At 29.2% G+C, this 27816-nt stretch overlaps 1 protein-coding gene and 1 long non-coding RNA gene across 10 annotated transcripts; both read right to left on the bottom strand.

Moving 5' to 3' along the window:
- Positions 1-2596: 2596 nt before the first annotated feature.
- Positions 2597-5181, bottom strand: LOC114179592 (uncharacterized). Of its 8 annotated transcripts, none has more exons than XR_014993786.1 (4): positions 4885-5181; positions 4411-4484; positions 3731-3772; positions 2597-3652 (listed from the first exon to the last, which is right to left on the bottom strand). It is a non-coding gene; the product is annotated as an uncharacterized LOC114179592 (long non-coding RNA). The 8 variants fall into 8 exon arrangements; XR_014993788.1 differs by having other exon boundaries at positions 4415-4484; XR_014993782.1 differs by having other exon boundaries at positions 4419-4484; positions 4885-5175.
- Positions 5182-9750: 4569 nt separating this feature from the next.
- LOC114179591 (D111/G-patch domain-containing protein) lies at positions 9751-15055 on the bottom strand. 2 transcript variants are annotated; one of them, XM_028065988.2, is made up of 8 exons: positions 14787-15055; positions 14340-14470; positions 13071-13998; positions 12382-12473; positions 11559-11633; positions 11082-11143; positions 10935-11004; positions 9751-10623 (listed from the first exon to the last, which is right to left on the bottom strand). In XM_028065988.2, exons 1-8 carry the CDS (start codon positions 14965-14967, stop codon positions 9865-9867), a joined length of 2298 nt encoding a protein of 765 aa, XP_027921789.2. In that variant the 5' UTR covers positions 14968-15055; the 3' UTR covers positions 9751-9864. The 2 variants fall into 2 exon arrangements, with proteins under 2 accessions (XP_027921789.2, XP_027921791.2); XM_028065990.2 differs by having other exon boundaries at positions 14340-14467; positions 14787-15042.
- Positions 15056-27816: the final 12761 nt, after the last annotated feature.

The following is a 27816-nucleotide window of genomic DNA, read 5'->3' as shown; positions in this document are numbered from 1 at the left end:
TCAATAATCTGTCCAAACTTAAATCAATTTAGGAAATTAAGGGAACAGAAAAAAATAGTTATTGTAAATATTTTTAGTACTAAAAATAAAATAAAAAGATTGTTACATTATAAAGTATGCATTTACAAAAAAAATAGTTCTCTAAAAATATCTTTAATTTTATAAATTTAAATAAAATCATTAATTAGTAAAATTAGTCTCTAAATAGTTATTTAATTAATATTTTTTATATTAATAACTTTATTTTTTTTAAATATGTAAAAATAATATTATTGTAAACATGTAATTAAAATATTTGTAACATGGTTGACATCTTGAAAATTATGTATGTATCAGGTAATATTTTATACTTTTTCCTCCTGTTTCTATCTAGTTCTTGAAATACAAAATGACCTAATCCTCCTCTCTTTTTTTCTACTGTTACATTCAATCTGTTCAAACTTTGAAATATTTATTTCAAGTCTTTCATTTTTCAATCATTGAATTTTTCTTTCAAAACTTGGTTATTTTATTTAGTAGCATATATACAATCATGCATATTCAGAATTATCTATACTTTAACATTTTGTAGTTGAAACTCACTGCTACACAACATTCTGTAATTGGAAATTGATGATGTGATACTGATTATTCTGTCACAATGTAAATAAGAAATATGTCAGTGGAGACAGAAGAGTGGGAAAGAAACATACTAAACAGAACAATTTTAGGTTGCAAGAAGTTCAATCTCCCCAGAACAAGTTCTCAGGCAGCCATAAAGTGAAGGACAAGAGATAAAGTGGACAAAAGGGTTCATAAGCTAATCAGCCTGTCTCATTTGTATCAAGTGGCATGATCCATTCTGAAACTGTACCTGTTACAGTTGTTGAGGCTGAAGAGACTCATAGGAAGGGTGTCACTAGCTCTGCTAATATAGGTTCATTTGAAGAACACTCTACTGGTTTTGGTTAAAAAATGATGGCTAAGATGGGATACATGGAGGGAGGAGGATTGGAGAAAAATGGTCAAGGTATGGCACAACCTGTTGAGGTTATTCAAAGGCCTAGATCACTTGGTTTGGGTGTAAAATTCTCCAATAACCCAGGTGAGTCAGTTGGGAACATATCTTTAGGAGTTGGTGCTGAATCTCTTGGTTTGGGTGTAGGATTGTCCAACAGCTCATGTGAACCAGCTAGGAACAAACCTTCAAGAGTTGGTGCTTTTGAAAAACATACCAAAGGCTCTGGGTCTAAGATGATGCCAAAGATGAACTTTGTTGAAGGTCAGGGATTAGGTAGAGAATCACAAGGCATCACCACTCCATTAACTGCTCTTAGATTACCAAAATCACAAGGATTAGGTGCCAAAAGTTGATTTAGACATAATTTTTTTTCTGTGTTTGCATTTAATTGTATTGTGTGATGGCTTAAACCTTATGATTCTGTCTTGTAATTTAGATTTATTATGGGATGAGAATCACTTGATCATAATGCTGGAACCCTTGAGGCTTCCTAATATTTTTTTTCTAGACCTCCCATAGTAAAAGTCATAAAGTCATTATATATATATATATATATATATATATATATATATATATAGTAGAGATGAAATTAGATTTAATCACAGAAGCAGAAAAGAAAACTTCACTAGCAAAATGGCAGGGTGTTCTATCATTATTTTCAACAATAACTGAACAATAACTGAACAAGATGACATGATATATGATGCATGTTATATGTGATGTATCTATCTCAACAAACTAGAATAATATATAATATATCTCATACATGTATTTAGGGTTTATATATATATATATATATATATATATATATATATATATATATAAATAATACGGGCCTCCTTTTGAAAAGCTAGGTGTAACAGTATTGGTGATGAGTAAGGCAGTGAAATACAAAGGTTTGCAATTCCAAAACAATTCATTCCTTGAACGAAGATTTGTGTAATATGCTGAGAGGAAGAGGCAAAAACCAAGCAATTACGATGGCTGATTGAGATAGTTGGGGGAAAGTATCATTTAGTGACATGTAATTATGTTGAAAGATAATTAGATAAGTTAACAAAAAAGTATAAAAAACTCCATTAATATATATATATATATATATATATATATATATATATATATATATATATAATGATAATTATCTTCTTAAAAAAACACTCATAAAAAGGGGTTGAGTTTAGGCTGGAAATCAGCACAAAAATTGATCCTTATGGCTATTATTTATTACAGCTATAATAACCAAATTAGCACAAAAAATTGTTTATAAACATCCGTTTATTTTATACAAGTATTTGAAGTGAAAAATAAGATTGGACCTGACGATATTCTTTTTAAGAAAGTGTTGAAATTACATTATAAATATGTAGTGTTAATATAGCTGAATACCAATGGTTTTTAAATTATTAAATCCCATATGTGGATTACATTAGTTTATTGAGATGGATGTATGACATGCAACAATGCCATCTTGCCCAATTGCCATTGAAAATGAAAGGGAACAGCTTACCATTTTGCTGAAGTGTTCCTTTCTTTTCTTCCAAATTAAATCCAAAACAAGACGGGTTCAAATCGGAAACTGAAAAACGCAAAGGCCAATACGATAACCAGAGAGTAACCAGAGCATTAAAGAATTCAGAGTTCGTACATAAGAATGCTTTAGTGACATAATAGTCTTTGATGACTTGCCTTTTACTATGAGAATTGTCTAAAAAAGAAAATAACGGAGCTGGAATTAGTAATTCTAACAGAGTGATTCAAGAGATGTTCATCCCATACTAAATCTAAATTACAAGACAGAATCATATGGTTTAAGCAACACAATACAATTACATACAAAGCCAGAAAATAAATTATGTTTAAATCAACTTTTGGCACCTAGTCCTCATGACTTTGGTTATCTAAGAGTAGTCAATGGAATGATGATGCCGTGTGATTCTTTACCTAATCCCTTACCTTCAACAAAGTCCATCTTTGCCATCATCTTAGACCCAAAGTCTTTGGTATGTTTTTCAAAAGCACCAACTCTTGAAGATTTGTTCCTAGCTGGTTCACATGAACTGCTGGACAATCCTACACCCAAACCAAAAGATTCAGCATCAACTCCTAAAGATATGTTCCCAACTGGCTCACCTGGGTTGTTGGAGAATTTTACACCCAAACCAAGTGATTTAGGCCTTTGAATAACCTCAACAGGTTGTGCCATACCTTGACCATTTTTCCCCAATCCTCCTCCCTCCATGTATCCCATTTTAGCCATCATTTTTGAACCAAAACCAGTAGAGTGTTCTTCAAATGAACCTATAATAGCAGAGCTAGTGAAACCCTTCCTATGAGTCTCTTTAGCCTCAACAATTGTAACAGGTACAGTTTCAGAATGGATCATGCCACTTGATACAAATGAGACAGGTTGATTAGCTTATGAACCCTTTTGTCCACTTCCTCTCTTGTCCTTCACTTTATGGCTGCCTGAGAACTTGGTTCTGGGGAGATTGAACTTCTTGCAACCTAAAATTGTTCTGTTTAGTATGTTTCTTTCCCATTCTTCTGTCTCCACTAACATATTTCTTATTTATACATAGTGAGCAACAGAAAAAATAGACATCCTCATGATCAACTCACAACAGCTGAAGTTTGTAGAATAGGAAATCTCAACTATAAAGAAATAGTCCATTTTAAGATACATTGAACAAAGCAGGAGGCTAATGGACATAGATATTAAACAAGGTGTACCTGGGCACTGGTCATGCGTGGCTTTTCATTTGGCAAGACATCCTGGGAACAAGGTTAAAGTTAGTTTATGATATCAAAAGATTTATAGCTTTCACTAACAATCAACTCTCCCAAAAGTTTAAGCTATTTAATGACATGAACGAATTTCTATTTGTTGATTATGTGACTCATATTCATCTATTGTTATTTCTCTCTTTCCCGATTCCCTTATCTAGTATATTTCTCAAAGGAAACTTGTATCATATTAACAATAGAAACATCCGAGGATGTGTCGTAAAATGAAAATGCCCAGGCCTCAGCTACTATTTCTAAAAATGGACTGTTAAGAACTTATGGCTGCAACTAAGGCGGGATATAGTATCTGCAATAAAGGCAAGACACGTTTCAAAATAGAGGGAGTACTTTATCATTAACAAAAGGAATAATTTGAAAAAAAGTATGAATAAGTAATTTTCATTACGCTTGACAAAAGAAAGGAGAACAATGTATCGCTGATAACAATGTATACCGTAGCCAAGCAATGTACAATGAGAGTGAATGCAAAACAGGTCAAAATATAATGAGTAAAGCAGATATGCAATGTTCCATTTTACAAGGAAAATTCATGAAAACTACCATCCCTAGGATTTAGGTTTAGGATTTTAGGGTTTTAGGGATAATCTAGTGAAGGAAGATTTTACCAACCCACTTTTAGATGCAGAGCCTTCTGCTCTACGTTAGCTCCCGGACTTGTTATTGGAGCCGGAACTTCTCCCTGCCGCATCCCGATCCAAAAAGAAAAACCCAAATTAAATAATGACGATAACGGTAAAAAAATTCCAATTATCAGATTTTAACATTAACGGATTCTTGATAAAAAAAAAAACAATAACTTCTTGATAAAGAAATCACAAAGACCGGATTTTAACGATAAGGAAATCTTGATAACAAAACACTGAGACTTTCTGCCCGCAACCCACCCACCCGAATTCAAGAAAAAGATCCAAGAACAAAAGATCCAGAATTTAACAATAAATGAATCTTGATTAAAAACCTTTTCCTTTCCAGAAATTCTCCCTTCAACCCAGTTACAAAAGAAAGCGCGTTGCAGAATAATAGCAAAAGCCAACAGTTCAATGATAAGATTCAACAATAAATTAAAATGTTTTTGAAACCTGGAGTGTTGGCGGGAGAGGGAAGGTGCCAATCGGACACGAAACCACCATCGATAAAGAATGCCGTTTTGACATCGGAACCTCTTCTGTTTCGGGATTTAGGGTTTCTTGTTGGAGTGACGTTGCCATTGGTGTTGTTGTTGCGTCTTCCTCTTCCTTTTGATCTTCTGTTTCCACCACCCACGCTTGCTTCGATTCGATGGCTGTGAGAGAAAGAGTTCAAGAACAAGAAATTAAAGTTGATTTGAAATTATTAAAGGTTTTGTATAAATATTTTATTCAGTTATAATCAAGTTAATAATACTTCTAAGGTGTTATATGATTAACTTAATCAATACACTATAATATATGAAATCAATTTAGTTCAATGTGATTATTTAATAAATTATACTATTCATATCATTATGTATTTCTTTTATATATAAAGCATATATTGATAGTATTTTTATTTAACGAGGTATAGATTCTCTATTTAAATGTTGCACTCATATAGAGTGTTATTTGTCAAAATAAAAAGGCCGACAATAATATATAATAGCTTAAAAGAACCTATAATTTAAAAAAAAAATGTAAGATACATATATGGAGGGAATTCAAAACATAATTCCAATTTTTTCTCTAAATTATATAAAATTTAATTTTCAGAGTTAAATTCATACACACTATCCCAATATAATTGGCAAGAGAGGACCATATAAACTCAATGTAAAATAAAATAAAATAATAAGAACAGTACTTTTTAAAGCAAGAATATGAACAATCTTCTAGTGTTAACGAAGAAAAAACAAGACTAAGAATCAGGTTCATGATAAATAAACTATTTTGGTTAATATTGATTGAAAAAAATCCTAACTAGTGTTATTGAAGAAAAAACTTTGACTTATATTAATAAAAATGTTTTCGAAGGATGATCATGTAATAATTTCATCATATATGTTGTACAAATATAAACATTGATTAATGTTGACCAAAATATAATATCATAATAATCTATTGTTTCTTTTATTTTATTAAATCATATTTAAGTCCATAATTATATTTCACATAAGTCACGTTATTTAATTAATTTATTTATTAATTTTAACTGTTTGTGAATATTGAAACTTAGAAGAGATATCCAACTTTATTAATTATTTACTTTAGCATAAATATTAATCCATTCGGTGGTGTAAGTATGCTAAAATGATTGAGATAAAGGTGTTAGTCTTTTACAAAACTTTGATTAATATATATTTTTAGGAAAAAGTCAATAAATACTTTTTAATGGATATTCCTTATATATGAAGTTATAAATCTTCTGTATTTATGGAACATACTGTAAATTATTACTTTTATATGTAATAATATAGAATTTTAGAATATTCATATTTGTTTTTGGTAGTTAACCTTTAGTTGTAGTAATATACTATAAATGTAGTAATGTAGTGAATACATGAGAAAAATTAGGTCCAAACTCCGAAATTACGCAACATTTTTTTTTAACGAACTCATTTATGCATAATATTATATGTTTAGTTTAATATGGTGTTTTCGACCTGTTATTACACAAAGTGTTGATTTGATCATATATATATATATATATATATATATATATATATATATATATATATATATATATATATATATATATATATATATATACCATTCTTATTTTTTAAAATAAATTTTAAAATTCTATAACTATATAATTTTAAGTAATTAAATTATTTTAATGAATTATTAATTTTGTTTAAAATTTTATTTAACGTATTAGGATATAAAACATTTCAAATTTTTATAAAAATTAAGTATCCCTACAAATTTTCCTTTGAAACTCTGTGACACTAAATCAGAAACGTGTTATCATTAAACTATATTATCCACAAATCAATTCATACTTTTACAATTTTTTTTAAGGAACCCACATTTTACAATTTCAGACATTTTTTTCTTATTTAAAATTAAATTTATAATGCCTAACATATTTTCAAGGACGTGCTTCCTTTAAACAATATCACAAGAAAATTAGGTAAACTAGAATTAAGCTAACCATATTTTTTTTATGCGACATATTTTTGTATACAAGTTATCATTAACTACAAAATCCGAAAAATGTTTCTTTTTTTCTTAGGTGGAGGTTGTTCAAATTCAAGAGAAAAATTAGTATGCTTTTCCCACAAACACTGCATCATTTTAACATGTGTTTTATTATCAGAAGTTTCCTTATAAACCTAATTAATTCAAACTTTTTTTCTTATAAACCATTATTCTACGTTTAATTATATACATATCTAATATAGATCAGATCAAAAAATTTAATAATAATAATCCATCTGTTCAACGATTGATTCAATATCTTCATTAAATTGTTAACCATTTTCAAAACATTGTAGATAACAATGCAATATCCTCATTATAAGTAATAATTGAATTTTATTGATATTTAGTTAGTTAACAATTTTTTTTTTAACTAAAAGATACGTGTATCAATAAAGTTATTTAATAATTAAAAAAATACATTTTTTGAAAAATACATGGAACATAGTTTTGAAATTACATTGGTTATTGTCAAATTATTTTTAAAATTTATATAAAATATAAATTTCGTGAAAAATATATTAATTGTAGAAAAAATAATTTAATAAAAATGTTGAAAATAAAATTATAAAATCTCTCCGATAATCATTCAGAATTATTACTTTATCACGTTGTAAAAAAAATTGATTCCACCAGATGAATTCAGGGCCCATAACACTTGAGACATTGACAGGGCGAAGCATCTAAAGCTTTTTTTCAAGGCCCAAAAAAGAAAACTTCTAAAATACTTTTTTTACTGATATATCTATTAAATTAATTGTAAAACTATGCTTAAAAATAAAGTTTAATTTGAAAATATACAAACAATTAATTTTGGAGAAAGAATAACAAATCTTATATTTATAATGAATTGATTGGACTTCAAGTTAATGATTAATAAGTTTTTTTATGTAAAATGAATTGATTATAATAATCGATAAATAAAGATAGGTATGACATTTATGTTTTATACAATTGCCATTATATTTTATTTTCATTTATATTTATTATAACTACTTGAATATACGGAATTAATGTTTCATAGAAATTATCTTATAAAATATTTAGTACTAAGTTTATTTTCATGTATTTAAATATTCTTCACATGTCTAACCTAATAAATTTGAATCTAGTTGTGTTTTACGCAAATGAATAAAAGATCTTTAATTCAAAATAAATAGATTATGTTTTATATAAATAATACATAAAATTGAATTATACAAAACAAACATGATTGTTGTTATTTAAACCTAATGATTTTTATTTGCAAAATAACCACGTGTTGCTATTAATTTCTGTTTATAAACTACGTACTTAAGTTTTTAAATTGAAAGTATTTATATATTTCTTAATGATTATTGTCTTCTTAAAAAAGAACTCATGAAAAGGTGTTCAGTTTAGGCTGGAAATCAGCACAAAAAATTATAAACCCCACCATATGGCACAGAAATTGATCCTTATAAACCTGTAGGGTTTTGCTATTATTTATTGGTTAAATTATTTATTTGGTCCCAATTTTCGTATGTAAATTTGAATTTGGTCCCTCAATTTTTAAAAGTGTTAATTAGGTCCCTAATTTTGATAATTTGTTTCAATGAAGCCCCTTCCGTTAAAATGACAAAAACTGTGTTAAGAGCACAGTGACGTGAAGATGTTAGACGGAACTGAACAGTGAAGTGACACATTAAATGTGGTACACATAAAAATTTGAATGCTGTAATAAATAAATAATTTTGAAAAGAAAAATTATGCTAGGGTTTGCCAGCAAATTGGGGATTATTCTAGGGTTTACCGCAGAGTGTGAAACTCAACCTGCCTAAACCAGAGTGGATGAATTTCTTGTTTGATTCCACGTTCCAGAAACATTGATGCTATTCTTGCACCCCACATTTGAATTCCCACAACCGAATCAACCTTCACAGCCTCTCTTAGAACATAAACATTGATGCTATTCTTGCACTCCAATCTATTTAAATTAACCACTTCAGTACTCAGCACAAAAAATGCAGGAAGACCACCATTTACGGGGCAATTAAATGCTATTGCTCCTCCAATATTCACACTACACGTATATCCAAGAGAACACAATTATATAACAAAGTGTACTCATCATCATTAGAAGTGTATTTAAAGAAATCAGGATCCAACAGCAGCACCAAAACTCCTCTTCAAATCAGTTCTTTCCATTTCCTCCCAATCATCCTCATCCTCCAACAAGTCCTTGTTTTTTTCACTGATATCCTCGTTCCTACCAGATTTATCAATCTAATTATAGTTTTTTTTGAACTGCAAGATCTCAATCTCTTCAGCTTTGAGCACTCTAGAAGAATCATACTCCACCAGTTCCACCTCAACTTCGTTAATTTTCACAACCCTTCCTTCCTCCAATTTCGACCACGAACGCAAACCCTAGAATAATCTCCAATTTGCTGGTTAACACATACGCTGATTCTGTTTTATTACATATTAAATGCATACCATTTTTTTTTCAAAATTATTTATTTATTACAGCATTCAAATTTCCATGTGTATCACATTTAATGTGCCACTTCACTATTCAGATCCATCTAACATCTCCATGTCACTGTGCTCTTAACGCCGTTTTTGCCATTTTAACAGAAGTGGCTTTATTGAAACAAATTATCAAAATTAGGGACCTAGTTAACACTTTTAAAAATTAAGAAACCAAATTCAAAATTACATACAAAAATTGAAACCAAATGAATAATTTAACCTTATTTATTACAGCTATAACCAAGTTTGCAGAGAAAATTGATTATAAAATCCATTTATTTTATACAGGAGTGACACTAACGTAAAGGGTTGGTAATCTCAATTATGAAGCTTCAACATGTCTCAGTTATGATGGTTTAAGCAACACACATTACAATTACATACAAAGACAGAAAATAAATCATATCTAAATCAACTTTTGGCTCCTAATCCTCGTGACTTTGGTAATCTAAGAGCAGTTAATGGAGTGGTGATGCCTTGGGATTCTCTACCTAATCCTTTACCTTCAACAAACCCCATCTTTGCCATCATCTTAGACCCAAAGCCTTTGGTATGTTTTTCAAAAGCACCAACTGTTGAAGATCTGTTCCTAACTGGTTCACCTGGGCTTTTGGACAATTTTACACCCAAACTAAGAGATTCAGCAGCACCTCCCAAAGATATCTTCCCAGCTGGCTCACCTGGGTTGTTGGAGAATTCTACACCCAAACCAAGTGATTTAGGCCTTTGAATAACCTCAATAGGTAGTGCCATACCTTGACCATTTTTCCCCAATCCTCCTCCCTCCGTGTATCCCATTTTAGCCATCATTTTTGAACCAAAACCAGTAGTATGTTCTTCAAATGAACCTATATTAGCAGAGCTAGTGACACCCTTCCTATTAGTCTCTTCAGCCTCAACAACTGTAACAGGTACAGTTTCGGAATGGATTGTGCCACTTGATACAAATGAGACAGGCTGATTAGCATATGAACTCTTTTGTCCACTCCCTCTCTTGTCCTTCACTTTATGGCTGCCTGAGAACTTGTTCTGGGGAGAGTGAAGTTCTTGCAATCTAAAATTGTTCTGTTTAGTATGTTTCTTTCCCCCTCTTCTATCTCCACTCACAGATTTCTTATTTGCATAGTCAGCAACAGAAAAATCGGCATCCTCATCATCAACTCCCAACAGCTGAAGTTTGTAAAGTAGTCAGTCTCAACTATAGGAAATTAAAGTATAGATAAAATATGTAACATCATACATGTATTAAGTAAAAAATACTCAGGTTTTGAAAGAAATGTCCAATTATTGAAATATTAAAAAACTCAAGCAGATATTTCAAAGTTTAAGGAATTAGGATGCAACACTAAAAAACATGAGATGTCAAACACTATAAAACCTTTTCCAAGCGTTGTCTCAAGGAAAGGGATGAAAACAGGAGGAAAAAGCCTAAATGTTATGCAATGCATAAATAATTTTGAAGATGTCAAACACTATAAAACCTTTTCCAAGCGTTGTCTACCACTTGAAGATGGCATGGACGTAGACTGTGTCCGCATCACTGTAACGAATCTAAAACCAAAATACAAAATTTATTAAATTTACAGGTACTAACATTTAATTCTATGGAAAAATAAGGCAATTATAACCTTTTTTTGCCGGAGCCTTGGCTGCTACTCCGCAATTGATAAACCCCTGCTAATCTTTGTATCTATATTCATTGAGAACCCACATCAGTGAGAGGAATAAGGTATTTGAAAATTTATGAAACCAGCTGTTATGAAAAAGAAAATAGCATACAACTATTTTGTTGGACAAAATCTATGGTTGTGGCTTGGGGACACGCACAGAATTCTCGAAAGATAATAATGAAAAAAGAGCCATGATAAATTACATATGGCTTTACCATCCCAAACTGTTTGATTGTTCCAAACTTGACCTGTGACTTACTCAAACACTCAATCCCTTCATGATTATTTTTATTTCAAATCCCCTTTTTTGTGAAAAATCTATTTGACAAGAACAGGGCACTGATGACAAACTTTTGGTGGTGCTTAGGCATTTTAAATAGAAATAACTATTATTAGGACCATGAGATAGAACTGGTATACAGCCAGGATACGCACCTGTGAACAATCCCGAGATTCCATAGGTTGAAAAGAGAACATATCCACCTCCTCCAAAACAATTTGTTGTAATTTCTAGAATTCCAAAAAATGAAAAGTTATGTTGAGATGTGAAAGCCAAAAACAATTCGAATTTTGAATATACATAAACTGCCTCATCTAAGTTCAACATGTTTAACTTTGAAAAGATGTATTTATACTGAGCAAAGACTGTTATGATTTGGAATGTAGAAATAGAAGAATCAGATAATGTGCAGTGTTATGTTTAAATAGGAGGAAAGTTAGTTTCTGATTTATACTTCTTATAACACAGAAAAGTGTTACTAAAAACAATGGAGCAATGTGACCTCTCTTTTGTGGTTCTTCCTTTTGATCAGCTTTCAAAGGCATATATGCTACATACAGCTATTATATAGGTAAGGCCAAACACAATCCCTAACCAGCCACAAAAGCATGTTCCTGGTTCAACTCTCCTAGAGTCATCCAAGTCTCTAAGATGTAAAATAATACATAAATACTAAGAGAAACTTGATCTTACTTACACAACCTTTTTAGCAATAGTTAAGATAAGCAAGAGACCTTCACTATAGAACTTCTACATGATTAGAAAGAACAATTGCATGTAAAAGGCATAAGGAAACACCGGATGCAAGTGAAAAAACTTGTTGAATCAAACACAGAATGTTAGTTAGTAAGAGGGAACCTATTATGTTATAGGCAATCATAAGTAAATATTGTTAATATATACATGTATAAAATACATTGAAAACTGACAAGTGTTTTTGAAAGATAAAGAGGGTGAAGCAAAAAAAAACTATAATACCAAATTAATCTTCTCTAGATCAACCCCACGATGCAGCATTCTTTCTCTGCGCTTCCCAGCAATCCTTTCTTTACGGAGTTTCTTTTTTTCACCTGGATAGAATCGGTTTTACCAAAATGAAGTGGTTGAAACTCTATACTATTACATTCTCATCAAACTTAAAGCATGAACAGATAAGTACACACAAGCACACATTTCCAGTTTCAAACTCCACGTATGTGAAAACCCAATAACCTTGAATCAGACTTCCACAACTTGGATATATTTTTAGAAAAGAGAATGCAATATAACACAGTCATGGAATTCAAAGCTCAAGCAACAAACTGTATGCATACATAAATGTGGAGTTCTAAAAACACACTCTATTCTATTGATTGAAATTTATGTGTGTCCCCACTAGACTGGGAATGGGACCAACATATGCAGTGAAAACCGCACGAGTTTCACCCAACAAGAGAGGGTGCGTTCAAAAGAGTGTTTGATAAATGTTACTAAACCCACTCTACACAAATTGAGAATGCCTAGTTTCTGAACAAGTTATTACCAGGACTTTGATTGGAAATTTCAATGCTTTGCAGGTTAAAAAGTATAATTTAAATTCAATGAGACAGATTAAACATCAAGTAAAAGCTTAGAACTACAAGAAAAACGCTGGATATTTAACATATGTGGATATGTAACGGTGGTACCATGCATTTTTTTGGAAGCTTTACTCTTCTGAGCATGTGAAGGCCAAGAGTGAGTGAACCAAGGCAAATGCTTCTTTCTAGAAGAAATGGTTCTTGGATCCTTTTCCGTCATTAAGTTTTCCAAAGCTATTGGTCCAGAATTTACACCGTGTTTATTCCTTGGTTTATTTTTCTTCATGCCATATTCCCTGGAGGCTTCTTGAAGGGCAAAGCCACCCAGCTTTTTCAATGCCTCATCATAGCAACTACTAGAAGAACTATCATTACCTGACTCGTTCAGATCAGGTTTTAGCAACCATTTTGCATCCAAGATGTTCTCACTACCACCAACTCCCTCTAGATAATCTTCTGCAACATCTTCGTCAATGTCTGAATCACTATCAGATGTGTATTCTGAATCATTATTTTCAGATGACTCAAGTAATTCTTCTGGTGCAGAAGTCGTGGAGCTCTCCTCATCCGATGAGTCTTCATTATATTCTTCATTTTCATCGTCTGAAATGTCCTGAGTATATAATTTAAGGCCTCCAATTGACAGAAACCCTGAATTTCTCTCAGCAGACACGTTTGGTGAACAGTCTTCTGCCATCTCATTGCTTAACTCACAATCCATACCCTCATCAGAACCAGCATCCTTCTCAAATGATGATGAATCTAAAACTGGAGTTGATTGGGGCATCTGTTCCTGCAAAATGCCAATGCTACCCGGGGTTTTGTCTTGTTCAGAAGGGAAACCTAAACCTTTATGAGAGCTGTCACCCAAAACAAAATCTGCATCATAACTGTATGTATATTTCGGTTTTGAAGGAGGTGTTCCGTCTGCATGAACAGTAACTCGGCTCTGCTTGGTGTCCGCCAAAACAAAAGGTTGCAGCTGATTTAGATTACTATCTTTAGTGCTGTTCCCAGTCTCAACGCGAGTTACCTCCTGGTAATGTAACATCAAACGCCAGTTACTCAGCAGAAACTACAAACATAGTTCATCATATCTTTACGTAACTAAATGCATACTAAACCGGAGCACAAAAACATGCTGCACAAGTTAAAAAGATGAACAGTATTAATTTCTAACTATTCATGAGGACGTTGACAATCCCTTCCACCAGGATACATAGTAATAACTCACTAACAATGTATACTGTATCCAATCAATGTACAATGCGATTGAAGGCAGAACAGGTAAAAACATAATTAACAAAGCAGATATGTAATGTTCCCATTTACAAGGAAAATTCATGAAAACTAACAACCCTATCGGGTACAACAAACCTGATAATCTAGTGAAGGATAACTGTATCCAATAGTAGCTCCGGAAGATTTTGCCAACCCACTTTTTGATGCAGAGCCTTCTGTTCTACGTTGGCTCCCGGACTTGTTATTGGAGCCGGAACTTCTCCCTGCTGCATCCCGATCCAAAAAGAAACACCCAAATTAAATAATGACGATAACGACAAACACAAACCCAATTATCAGATTTTAACATTAACGGATTCTTGATTAAAAAAACAACTTCTTAAGAATTTCTCCCTGCAACCCAGTTAGAAACAAAGCATGGAAGCACCAAGACCAGAATTTAATAATAAAGAAATCTCGATAACAAAAAACTGAGACTTTCTCCCCGTAACCCACCCGAATTCAAGAAAAAAAAACAAATAATAGCAAAAACTAAAAGTTTAATGATAAGATTTCAACAATAAATTAAAAAATTTCTGAAACCTGGAGTGTGGGTGGGAGAGGGAAGGTGCCAATCGGACAAGAAACCACCTTCGACAAACAATGCGGATTTGACATCTGAACCTCTTTTGTTTCGGGATTTAGGGTTGTTTGGAGTGGCGTTGCCACTGGTGTTGTTGTTGGGTCGTCCTCTTCCTTTCGATCTTCTGTTTCCACCACCCATGCTTGCTTCGAGTGATCAACAATTGCTTCGTTCTCTGTGTGAGAAAGAGTTTAAGAACAAGAAATGAACTATATCTAACGGGTTTGACCCGACCCAATAGGATATTCCCAAACAAATATACTTGTTATGTGAGTAAGCAGAACGTGTCGCCCAAGTAAATAATGGATTATGGAAAAGAGGAAACAGAGGGGAAAATAATATTTAAAATATTAATGGTTTAAACAAAATATATAATTCCAAATGTTTTAGAAAAAGCATGTTAAATATTTTTAAATAAACTTGTTAAAGCACATTAGTATCTTAAAAATATATCATACATGTCACATGCTTGATGGAGTAACACTTTCATCTTTATTATCTTTTATATTCATTATGTTTTTTAACCGACATTAACCACGTACCAAAATTAAAATATATATTTTAAATAGATTCAATTATATGTATACATTTTATTTATGATTTAAATATTTCCTTAGTTAAAATTTTGATTCAAATATAAATGTAATTACTTTATCTACTTTAAAGGAATTTTTCTTTTAGTTAAAAATTATGAAAACAAATGTAGAGTGTATCGGGTTTGTCGTATCTATTTCTTCAATAAATAATGCTTGATTTTAGTCACTTATAATCAAATTTGTGATATATAAGACATACATCTTTTCAGATGATAAAAAAAGATCGATGAACAAATTTAAAAAAATTGTACAAAAAGTAATATGCAGCAGTTTCACACTTATTCATTTATTATGCTCCAAATATTTGTCTATTTGTGTTATTTATTTCTTCAAGTCAGTCACCCTGTGCACAAAATAACTGTTGATTTTAGTGAACTATAATCAAATTTGTGCTACATAAGACATACATCCCTTTAGATGATAAAAAAAATTATTTAAATTTTAAAAAATTGTACGAAAAGTAATATGCAGCTAGATACTTATTTATTTATTATGCCCCAAATATTTGTCTATCTGGTTTGTCCTATTTATTTCTTCAAGTCAGCCACATAGTGCAAGAAATAATGGTTGATTTTAGTGATTTGTAATCAATTTTGTGATACATAAGAAATACATCCCTTTAGATGATGAAAAAAAAAGATTTATTAATAAATTTTAAAAAATTGTACGAAAAGTAACAAGCAGCTTCCACATATTTGTTCATTTGCTCCCACTTATTTTCATATCTTGTTTGGCCTTTGATTACAAGTCACTAAAATCAACCCATAAAATGTATTATGGAGGTGCTCCACTTATTTTCCTTCTAGAGGTGCCTATTTTTTTCTTCAAGTCAGTCACCTACTACAGATAATAAGGGTTGATTTTTGTAACTTATAATCAAATTCATGGAACATAAGATGTACATACCAGTTGGATGATAAAAAAATATATTAATTAGTAAATTTTAAATTTTTTTATAAAAAGTAATACGCAGCTCCACACTTATTTATTTATTATGCCGCAAATATTTGCCTATATGGTTTGTCTTATTTATTTCTTCAAGTTAGCTACCTTGTGCAAGAAATAAGAGTTGATTTTAGTGACTTGGAATCTAATATGTGGAACCTAAAAAATACATCCTTTTAGATGATAAAAAAAAAAGATTAATTAGTAAATTTTACAAAATTGTACGAAAAGTAACAAGCAGCTCCCACATATTTGTTCATTGTGCCCTACCTATTTGCATATCTATTTTGGCCAATATTTGATTACAAGTGACTAAAATCAACCCATAGAGTGCATTATGGAGGTGCCCCACTTTTTTTGGTGCCTATTTTTTTGTTCAAGTCAGTCACCTAGTGTAAGCAATAAAAGTTGATTTTTGTAACTTATAATCAAATATGCGGTACATCAGAGGTACATATCAGTTGGATGATAAAAAAAAATTGATTAGTAAATTTTAAACAATTGTACGAAAGGTAATACACAGCTCCATACTTATTTATTTATTATGTCCCAAATATTTGATTTGTCCTATTTATTTCTTCAAGTCAGCCACCTTGTGCAAGAAATAAGAGTTAATTTTAGTGATTTGTAATCAAATTTGTGGGACATAAGAAATAATTCTATTTAGATGATAAAAAAAGATTGATTAGTAAATTTTAAAAAATTGAACGAAAAGTAATACGCAGCTCCACACTTATTTATTTATTATTCTCCAAATATTTGCTTATCTGGTTTGTCCTATTTATTTCTTCAAGTCAGTCACCTTGTGCAAAAAATAAGTGTTGATTTTAGTGACTTGTAATCAAATTTGTGGTACATAAGAAATACATTCCTTTAGATAAAAAAAAACAAATTGATTAGAAAATTTTAAAAAAATTTACGAAAAGTAATACGCAGCTCCACAATTAATTATTTATATGCCCCAAATATTTACCTATTTGGTTTGTACTATTTATTTCTTCAAGCCAAACCACCTTGTGCAAGAAAGAAGGGTTGATTTTAGTGACCTGTAATCAAATTTGTCGTACATAATAAATACATCTTTTAGATGATAAAAAAAAGATTGAATAGTAAATTTTAAAAAATTGTACAAAAAGTAATACGCAGCTTCACACTTATTTATTTATTATTCTCAAAATATATGCTTATCTTGTTTGTCCTATTTATTTCTTCAAGTTAGCCACCTTATGCAAGAAATAAGAGTTGATTTTAGTGACTTGTAATCAAATTTGTGGTACATAAGAAATACATTAGATGGAAAAAAAAGAGAGATTGATTAGTAAATTTTAAAAAATTGTATGAAAAGTAATACGCAGCTACACACTTAATTATTTATGATGTCCCAAATATATGATTATCTGGTTTGTCCAATTTATTTCTTCAAGTCAGCCACCTAGTGCAAGAAATGAGGGTTGATTTTAGTGGCTTCTAATCAAATTTGTGGTACATAAGAAATACATCCTTTTAGATGTAAAAAAAATGATTGATTAGTAAATTTTAAAAAATATTTACGAAAAGTAATACGCAGGTCCACACTTAATTATTTATGATGCCCTCAATATTTGACTATCTGGTTTATCCTATTTATTTCTTGAAGTCAACCACCTACTGCAATAAATAAGGGTTGATTTTAGTGAATTGTAATCAAATTTGTGGTATATAATAAATACATCCCTTTAGATGATAAAGAAAAAAGATTGGTTAGTAAATTTGAAAAAATTGTACGAAAAGTAACAAGCAACTCTCATGTATTTATTCATTATGCCCCACTTATATTCATATCTAGTTTGACCTATATTTAATTACATGTCATTAAACCCATAAAGTGCATTATGGAGGTTTGCACATATTTTGTGGTGCCTCTTTTTTCCTTCAAGCTAGCCACCTTGTGGAAGGAATAAGTGATGATTTTTGTAACCTATAATCAAATTCTTTGTACATAAGAGGTATATACCAGTTGGATGATAAAAAAAAAGATTGATTAGTAAATTTTAAAAAATTGTACGAAAAGTGATACGCAGCTCCACACTTATTTATTTTATTATGTCCCAAATATTTTTCTATCTGGTTTGTCCTATTTATTTCTTCAAGCCACCTGAAGAAATAAGGGTTAATTTTAGTGACTTGTAATCAAATTATTTGTACATAAGAAATACTGATAAAAAAAAGATTGATTCGTAAATTTTAAAAAATTTTACATAAAGTAATACGCAATTCGACAATTATTTATTTATTATTTCCAAAATATTTGCTTATCTGGTTTGTCCTATTTATTTCTTCAAGCAAGTCACCTTGTGCAAGAAATAAGGATTGATTTTAGTGACTTGTAATCAAATTTGTGGTACATAAGAAATGCATCCCTTTAGATGATAAAAAAAAGATTGATTAGTAATACAAAAAGTAACAAGCATTCCCCACATATTTGTTCATTGTGCCCCACATATTTGCATATCTAGTTTGTTGTATATTTGTTTACAAGTCACTAAAATCAACACATAAAGTGCATTATAGAGGTACCCCACTAATTTTCCTATCTGGTGGGGCCTATTTTTTTCTTCAAGCCAACCACCTATTGCAAGTACTAAAGGCTGATTTTGGTAACTTATAATGAAATTTGTGTTACATAAGAGGTACATACCAGTTGGATTATATAAAAAAGATTAATTAGTAAATTTTAAAAAATTGTACGAAAATTAATACGCAGCTTCACACTTATATATTTCTTATCCTCAAATATTTGCCTATCTGGTTTGTCCTCTTTATTTCTTCAAGGCAGCCACCTTCTGCAAGAAATAAGGGTTGCTTTCAGTGACTTATAATCAAATTTGTGTAAATAAGAAATACATTTTAGATGATAAAAAAAAGATTGATTAGTAAATTTTAAAAAATTTTACGAAAAGTAATACGCAACTCCACACTTATTTATTTATTATTCTCAAAATATTTGCTTATCTGGTTTGTCCTATTTATTTTTTCAAGCCAGCAATCTAGTGCAAGAAATAAGGGTTGATTTTAATTACTTGTAATCAAATTTATGGGACATAAGAAATACATCCCTTAGATGATAAAAAAAGATTGATTCGTAAGTTTTAAAAAATTGTACGAAAAGTAATACGCAACTCCAAACTTATTTATTTATTATTCTCAAAATATTTTCTTATTTGGTTTGTCTTATTTATTTCTTCAAGCCAGTCACCTTGTGCAAGAAACAAGGGTTGATTTTGGTGACTTGCAATCAAATTTGTGTTATATAAGAAATACATCCCTTGAAATGAAAAAAAAAAAACAGATGTATTAGTAAATTTTAAAAAAATTGTACGAAAGTAATACGCAACTTCACACTTATTTATTTATTATGTTCTAAATATTTGCCTATCTGGTTTGTCCTAATTATTTCTTCAAGCCAGCCACCTAGTGCAAGAAATAAGGGTTGATTTCAGTGTCTTGTAATCAAATTTCATGTACATAAGAAATACATCCCTTCAGATGATAATAAAATATTGATTAGTAAATTTAAAAAAATTGTACGAAAAGTAATACACAACTCCCACATACTTATTCATTGTGCCCCACTTATTTGCATATCTAGTTTGACCTCTATTTGATTACAAGTCACTAAAATCAACACATAGAGTGCATTACGGAGGTGCCCACTTATTTTTCCTATCTGGTGGTGGTTATTTTTTTCTTCAAGCCAGCCCGCCTAGTGCAGACAATAAAGGTTGATTTTTGTAACTTATAAACAAATATGTGGTACATAAGAGGTACATACCAGTTGGATGATAAAAATTGATTGATTAGTGAATTTTAAAAAATTGTACGAAAGGTAATACACAGCTCCATACTTATTTATTTATTATGTCCCAAATATTTGCCTATCTGATTTGTCCGATTAATTTTTTCAAGCCAGCCAACTTGTGCAAGAAATAAGGGTTCCTGACTTGTAATCAAATTGACGGGACATAAGAAATACATCCCTTTAGATGATAAAAAAAATATTGATTAGTAAATTTTAAAAGATTGTACGACAAGTAATACGCAGCTCACGCTTATTTATTTATTATTCTCAAAATATTTGTTTATCTGGTTTTTCCTATTTATTTTTTCAAGTCAGCCACCTTGTGAAAGAAATAAAAGTTGATTTTAGTGACTTGTAATCAAATTTATCGGACTTAATAAATACATCCCTTTAGATAATAAAAAAAAGATTGATTAGTAAATTTTAAAAAATTGTACGAAAAGTAATACGCAGCTCTACACTTATTTATTTATTATTCCCAAAATATTTACTTATCTGGTTTGTCTTGTTTATTTCTTGAAGTCAGCCATCTTGTGCAAGAAATAAGGGTTGATTTTAGTGACTTGTAATCAAATATGTGGTACATAAGAAATACATCCTTTTAGATGAAAAAAACAGATTGATTAGTAAATTTTAAAAAATGTACGAAAGTAATACGCAGCTTCACACTTATTTATTTATTATGTTCCAAATATTTGTCTATCCGATTTGTCCTATTTATTTCTTCAAGCGAGCCACCTAGTGCAAGAAATAAGGGTTGATTTTAATGAATTGTAATCAAATTTTTGGGACATAAGAAATACATCCAAATTAGATGATAAAAAAAGATTGATTCATAAATTTTAAAAAATTGTACGAAAAGTAATACGCAACTCCACACTTATTTATTTATTATTTTCAAAATATTTTCTTATTTGGTTTGTCCTATTTATTTCTTCAAGTCAGCCACCTTGTGCAAGAAATAAGGGTTGATTTTGGTGACTTGTAATCAAATTTGTGTTATATAAGAAATACATCCCTTTAAATGAAAAAAATAGATTGATTAGTATATTTTAAAAACAATTGTACGAAAGTAATACGCAACTCCACACTAATTTGTTTATTATGTCCCAAATATTTTCCTCTCAGGTTTGTCTTATTTATTTCTTCAAGCCAGACCTAGTGCAAGAAATAAGGGTTCATTTCAGTGCCTTGTAATCAAATTTCAAGTAGATAAGAAATACATCCCTTTAGATGAGAAAAAAAAATTTGATTCGTAAATTTCAAAAATTTGTACGAAAAGTAACAAGCAGCTCCCACATATTTATTCATTGTGCCCCACTAATTTGCATATCTAGTTTGGCCTATATTTGATTACAAGTCACTAAAATCAACACATAGAATGAATTATGGAGGTGCCCACTTATTTTCCTATCCCGTGGTGCCTATTATTTCTTCAAGTCAGCCACCTAGTGCAAGCAATAAAGGTTAATTTTTGTAACTTATAATCAAATTTGTGGTACATAAGAGGTACATACTAGTTGCATGATAAAAAAAAATATTGATTAGTAAATTTTAAAAAATTGTACCAAAGGTAATACACAACTCCATACTTATTTATTTATTATGTCCCAAATATTTGCCTATCTGATATGTGCTGTTTATTTCTTCAAGCCAGCCACCCCATTGTGTGCAATAAATAATGGTTGATTTTGGTGACTTGTAATCAAATTTATGGGACATAAGAAATACATTCTTTTAGATGATAAAATAAAAGATTGATTAGTAAATTTTAAAAAATTGTACGAAAAATAATACGTAGCTCTACACTTATTTATTTATTATTCTCAAAATATTTGTTTATCTGGTTTGTCCTATTTATTTCTTCAAGTCAGTCACCTTGTGCAAGAAATAAAGGTTGATTTTAGTGACTTGTAATCAAATTTACAGGACATAAGAAATACATCCCTTTAGATGATAAAAAAAAGATTGATTAGTAAATTTTATAAAATGTACGAACCACACTTAATTATTTATTATGCCCCAAATATTTGCCTATCTTGTTTGTCTTATTTATTTCTTCAAACCAGCCACCTAGTGCAAGAAATAAGGGTTGATTTTCGTGACTTGTAATCAAATTTGTAGTACATAAGAAATACTTCCCTTTAGATGATAAAAAATAAGATTGAATAGTAAATTTTAAAAAATTGTACGAAAAGTAACAAGCAGCTCCCACGTATTTGTTCATTGTGCCCCACTTATTTGCATATCTAGTTTGACCTATATCTGATTTCAAGTCACTAAAATCAACAAATAGAGTGCATTATGGAGGTGTCCACTTATTTTCCTATCTTGTGGTGCCTATTTTTTTCTTCAAGCCAGCCACCTAGTACAAGCAGTAAAGATTGATTTTTGTAACTTATAATCAAATGTGGTACATAATAGGTACATACCAGTTGGATGATAAAAAAAAGATTGATTAGTAAATTTTAAAAAATTGTACGAAAAGTAATATGCAGCTCCACACTTATTTATTTGATTACGTCTCAGATATTTGTATATCTGGTTTGTCCTATTTATTTCTTCAAGCCACTTTGTGCAAGAAATAAAGGTTAATTTTAGTGACTTGTAATCAATTTATTCGTACATAAGAAATACTGATAAAAAAATATTGATTAGTAAATTTTAAAAAATATTTGTTCATTATGTTCCACATATTTGTATATCTAGATTGACCTATATTTGATTACAAGTCACTAAAATCAACACATGCATTATTTTCCTTAGTTAAAATTTTGAGTCAAATATAAATGTAATTACTTTAAAGAAAATTTTCTTTGAGTTAAAAATTATGAAAACAAATGTAAAGCCTATCTTAAATAAAAATAAAGGTAAATGTTCTTCTTAGTTATGACGCAAAAGGTATTGAGTGTATTATTTATGTTTTTACTCAAACAAATGTATAGTTTTTACTTCAACTATAAACATTGAATACTTCTTTAATTTTAAAGATATATTTTTTAATTGACTATTCCTTTATCGTCCTGTTTAATTGACTATGTATGAATGTTATATAAATAATGAAAAAAAAAATCACAAAATAACACATGAAAGTTATTATTTAATAATTCATTAACTATTTTAACAATATTAAAAAAAATCAAATTAAATGAAATTGATAAATATTAGAATTAAAAAAAATAAAAGAAATCAATTTAAAAAATCGAACAAAAATTATCATCAAATCATTATTTATTATTTAATAAAGTGTATTAACTATTTAATGTTGTACTCGTAGAGTATTATTTACTAAAATAAAAGGTCGATAATAATATATAAGTGGTTAAAAAAACTTATACTTTAAAAAAATACGTAAGATACATGCTATATCGAGGGAATTCAAAACATAATTCCAAATTTTCTCTAAATTATATAAAATGTAATTTACAGAGTTAAATTCATAAAAAATATATGCCGAAATAATTGACGAGAAGGTACAAACTCAATGTCTACCAAAAAATTAAGAACAGTATTTTTTTAAGAAAAAATAGGAACAATATCTTCTTTAGTGGTATTTTATTATTCAAAAATACTATCTAAAACATTGTGAATACTATTTTGTTAAACTTTAATAAAAAAACAAAACAAGAAATGGTGATGTTAAGAGCAACATTATTCGAGATTATTTTCTAGTAACATTGATTCAATAATTACTTTACATGTTAAGGTTATTTTTTGTCTGAATATTAATTTATGATTTTCTTTTTATATAGTCTGGCATAAATGATTTAAAGAAAATTTCTAATTAAATTTGATTGTACCCTCAACGTTAGAAAGAAAATATCAACTAAATTAGTGATGGGGAAAATTCATTTATGGCATACATCAACAAAGGTATTATGAAAAGGAAAATTATTTTTGACAAATTTGATAAAGTTTTCATAAATAGAATTAAAATATATTATTTTGTTTTAACTAAAATAAAGTAATAAAGTAGTATTTTTTTTACCTAAGTAATTTGTTAAAGTTTATAAAAAAAAACTTTGTTAGTCTATCATTTTTCTTATAAAAACAAGTCTAATAATCAGGTTCAAATTAACCGAAAAATAACTTTGTTATTATTGATTGGAAAAACATATTTCGACATCAACCGATAAAACTTAACTTACATTGATCATATAATAATTTCACTAACATCAATGATTCAAATTGAAGCTAACTTTGAAAAAAAAAAATTGTCAATGTTGATTGAGCAAACTTTTATTAAGATCAGTTGAGAAATAACTTCAACATATTTGGGAAAATATAAACTTTGATTGATATTAATCAAAATACAATATTAGCTAACATGAACTAAAAGTAATCCTAGTTAACCTTAATTGAAATAATTTGTAATTGACATATACTAGATTGTATTCGATGTGTGTGTTTTCTATATGTGCATGTGATTGAGATATGAATGATATGTTTATGTAGGTTGTCATTTTCATGCACTCATAATCCATTAATATATTAATTCACATGATCTTAAAATCCATGACTTTTAAATTGTAATTATATTTTACAAAAGACACATTATTTATTTATTTGTTTATTCATGTTAATTCTTTATGTGTAACATATGATTTGAAGCTACCAATTTGGAATGATTTGTGGATTGTAGTTAATATAGTGTATTAAATATTAAAACTTAAAAGAGATCTATAACTTTACTAATGATTTAACTTTACCATAAACACTAGTCCATTTAGTGTAAGTATGATTAAATAATAAAGGTGTTAGTCTTTTATAAAACTTTAATTAATACATATTTTTGGAAAAAAGTTAACAAATATTTTTAATGGATAATTCTAATATATGAGTGTATATATATATATATATATATATATATATATACTGTAAATTATTATTTTTAGATATAATAATATAGAATTTTAGAATATTTGTTGCTTGTACTAATATACTATAAATGTAGTGAATACATGAGTAAATTAGGTTCAAACTCCGAAATTACGTAACATTTTGTTTATTTGTTAACGAACTCATTTATGCATAATATTATATAATATTATATGTTTAGTTTAATATAGTGTTTTTGATTTGTTAGTACACAAAGTGTCGGTTGAATCATATATATACATACATATATATATATATATATATATATATATATATATATATATATATATATATATAATACACGTTCTTATTTTTTTAAAATAAATATTAAAATTCTATAACTCTACAATTTTAAGTAATTAAATTATTTTAATAAAATCTTAAATTTGTTTAATTTTTTGTTTTAAAACAACGTATTTGGATATAAAACATTTAAAAAAAATTATAAAAACTAACTATCCCTACAAATTTTCCTTTGCACAACCACCGTAACACAAAATAAAAATGTGATATACGATTTTTCTTCTTTGGTCAATGAATATGAGAATGAACCTAATTGAATTATTGGGGTACTTTCTATAAAAAAGTTGCAAAAATATTTTACTCCTATGGTACGAAATGTGTGGATTCCATAAACTTTATTTTATTTTATTTGATTGGGTAGGTGTCACAAACTAAAACCTTGGATCTTTAGTACTTATTGTATAATTGTTCACTTTGAGGTAAAAAAAAAAGGTGTTGTTTTATGCTATGTAATTTTTGTGTGGTAATAATATTGAATTTTTATCTCATTTGACCTTTTATTATTCTATTGTTATACGATTGTAGCATTAGTTGAAGGAAACATTTTAGGATTTTTAAATTTCTTTTTTGAATTTGTTTGTTCAATTTAATTAGTCTCTTTGTAGTCATTTGTTTAAAGTAATTAAAGTGAATGTCATTACTGTAATTATTTCAATGATTTGGTGGATGAGAAAAGTTAGGAAGATCTCAAAAATTAATTGAGGAAAGCAAAAATCTAGATAAAATCTTTCCTGAATAAATAATATGTAAAATAATAAAATGCATTAAATAACGAATAGAGTAACTAACAAACACAAAAAAAAATTAACATAGAAAAATCTCAATACGAAGGAAAACCTCACTAGATGTGATCCAGTAAAATCTTCCCCTAATAACTATTAATGAATAGACCACAAGTTCTCTTAAAACTTCCAAGGATCAACAAATAATTATTCTCTCCGCCAACAAGGTTAGGTGGATAACAAATATAAATGAGTACTTTAAATAAACAACATATATAACCTCTAATATATGAGATGAGGAATAAAAGCATTTTCTCCAATATGACTTCTTTACACAAAGACTTGCACCGAATAAATCGATTGCTCTTTTCTTACTCTCTTTATGTTTTTTCTCTCAATAAAGGTACTCACAACTCCTGTATCTTTGTCTTTTCACACTATTTTCTTTCATAACAAATTTGATGGAAGTTTTGCATCTTTTAAATTGCATAATGGGTTGGAAGCCCATAAAAAAATATATTTTTTTATTTTTATTGATTAAATTAGTGTGGACCCAATAAATTGGTGATCCACATGATAAGAAATCATAGTAGGTTTCAAGATCCAACTCCGATATCTTCTTCTACTTTTCAAATCAAGGAGTTAGTATGTATGACTGAAAATAAATCTAAGAAGCATATGAGTAATAATGTCTCTGATTTTTTTGTGCTAAATTTTTTTAATATTAAAATTAGGGAAGGTAAGGTAGTTTTATGGAAGTAATATGGCACGTTCCATATGTCAACTGGTTTAAGGTGAATACTGGTGCAACTATGGGTTGTCCTGGTTTAGTTTCATGTGCTGGTAAGTTTTCAATTTTTTAGGGATACAAACTTCTATTCATGCTAAATTTATGACGATCATTTATGCATTCAAACATGTTTGGAGACAAGACTTTTAAATACTTTGGTTGAATATTGATTTTTCTTTAGTGTGTCAACAAATGATTCCTTAGAATCTTAGAAAAAAATGAGTTTGTATTTGTTTATTATATTTTTTATTTTTAATAAATTTTTATATAATAACAAATAAGTGACTTACTTTTAGGTATCAACTTAGTTAACATATCGATGTTCATAATATTATTTTTACATTTGAAAACTATAATATCCACGACTTAATTCATATTTTTACATTTTTTTAAGGAGCACGATTTTTACCTTTTACAATTTCAAACATTTTTTTCTTATTAATGTAAAATTAAATTTATAATGCCTAACATATTTTCAGGGACGTACTTCACCATTCTTCCTGTAAACAATATCACAAGCAAATTAGGTGAACTAGAATTAAGCTAACAATATATTTTTTTATGTGACATATTTTGTATACAAGTTATCATTAACCACAATATCCGAAAAACGTGTTTTTTTTTTTTTGCCAACTAGATAGTTTCATAAATACTTTTGTTTAGGGGAAGGTTGTTCAAATTCAAGAGAAAAGTTAGTATGCTTTTCCCACAAACACTGCATCATTTTAACATATTGTGTTTTATTATCAGAAGTTTCCTTATAAACCTAATTAATTCAAACTTGTTTTTTCTTTCTTCGTCCACAAAAAGCATGGTATGTTTTTTTAATAATAATAATCCATCTGTTCAATGATTGATTAAATATCTTCGTTAAATTGATCATCATTTTCAAAACAATGTAGGTACCAATTCAGTAAT

Source organism: Vigna unguiculata, chromosome 3 (assembly GCF_037176805.1).
Source record: "Vigna unguiculata cultivar grain cowpea cultivar isolate G323 ecotype 2 chromosome 3, ASM3717680v1, whole genome shotgun sequence".
Lineage (NCBI taxonomy): Eukaryota > Viridiplantae > Streptophyta > Magnoliopsida > Fabales > Fabaceae > Vigna > Vigna unguiculata.
The sequence above is the reverse complement of the archived record's forward strand: the minus strand, read 5'-3'. Positions and strand labels throughout refer to the sequence as shown.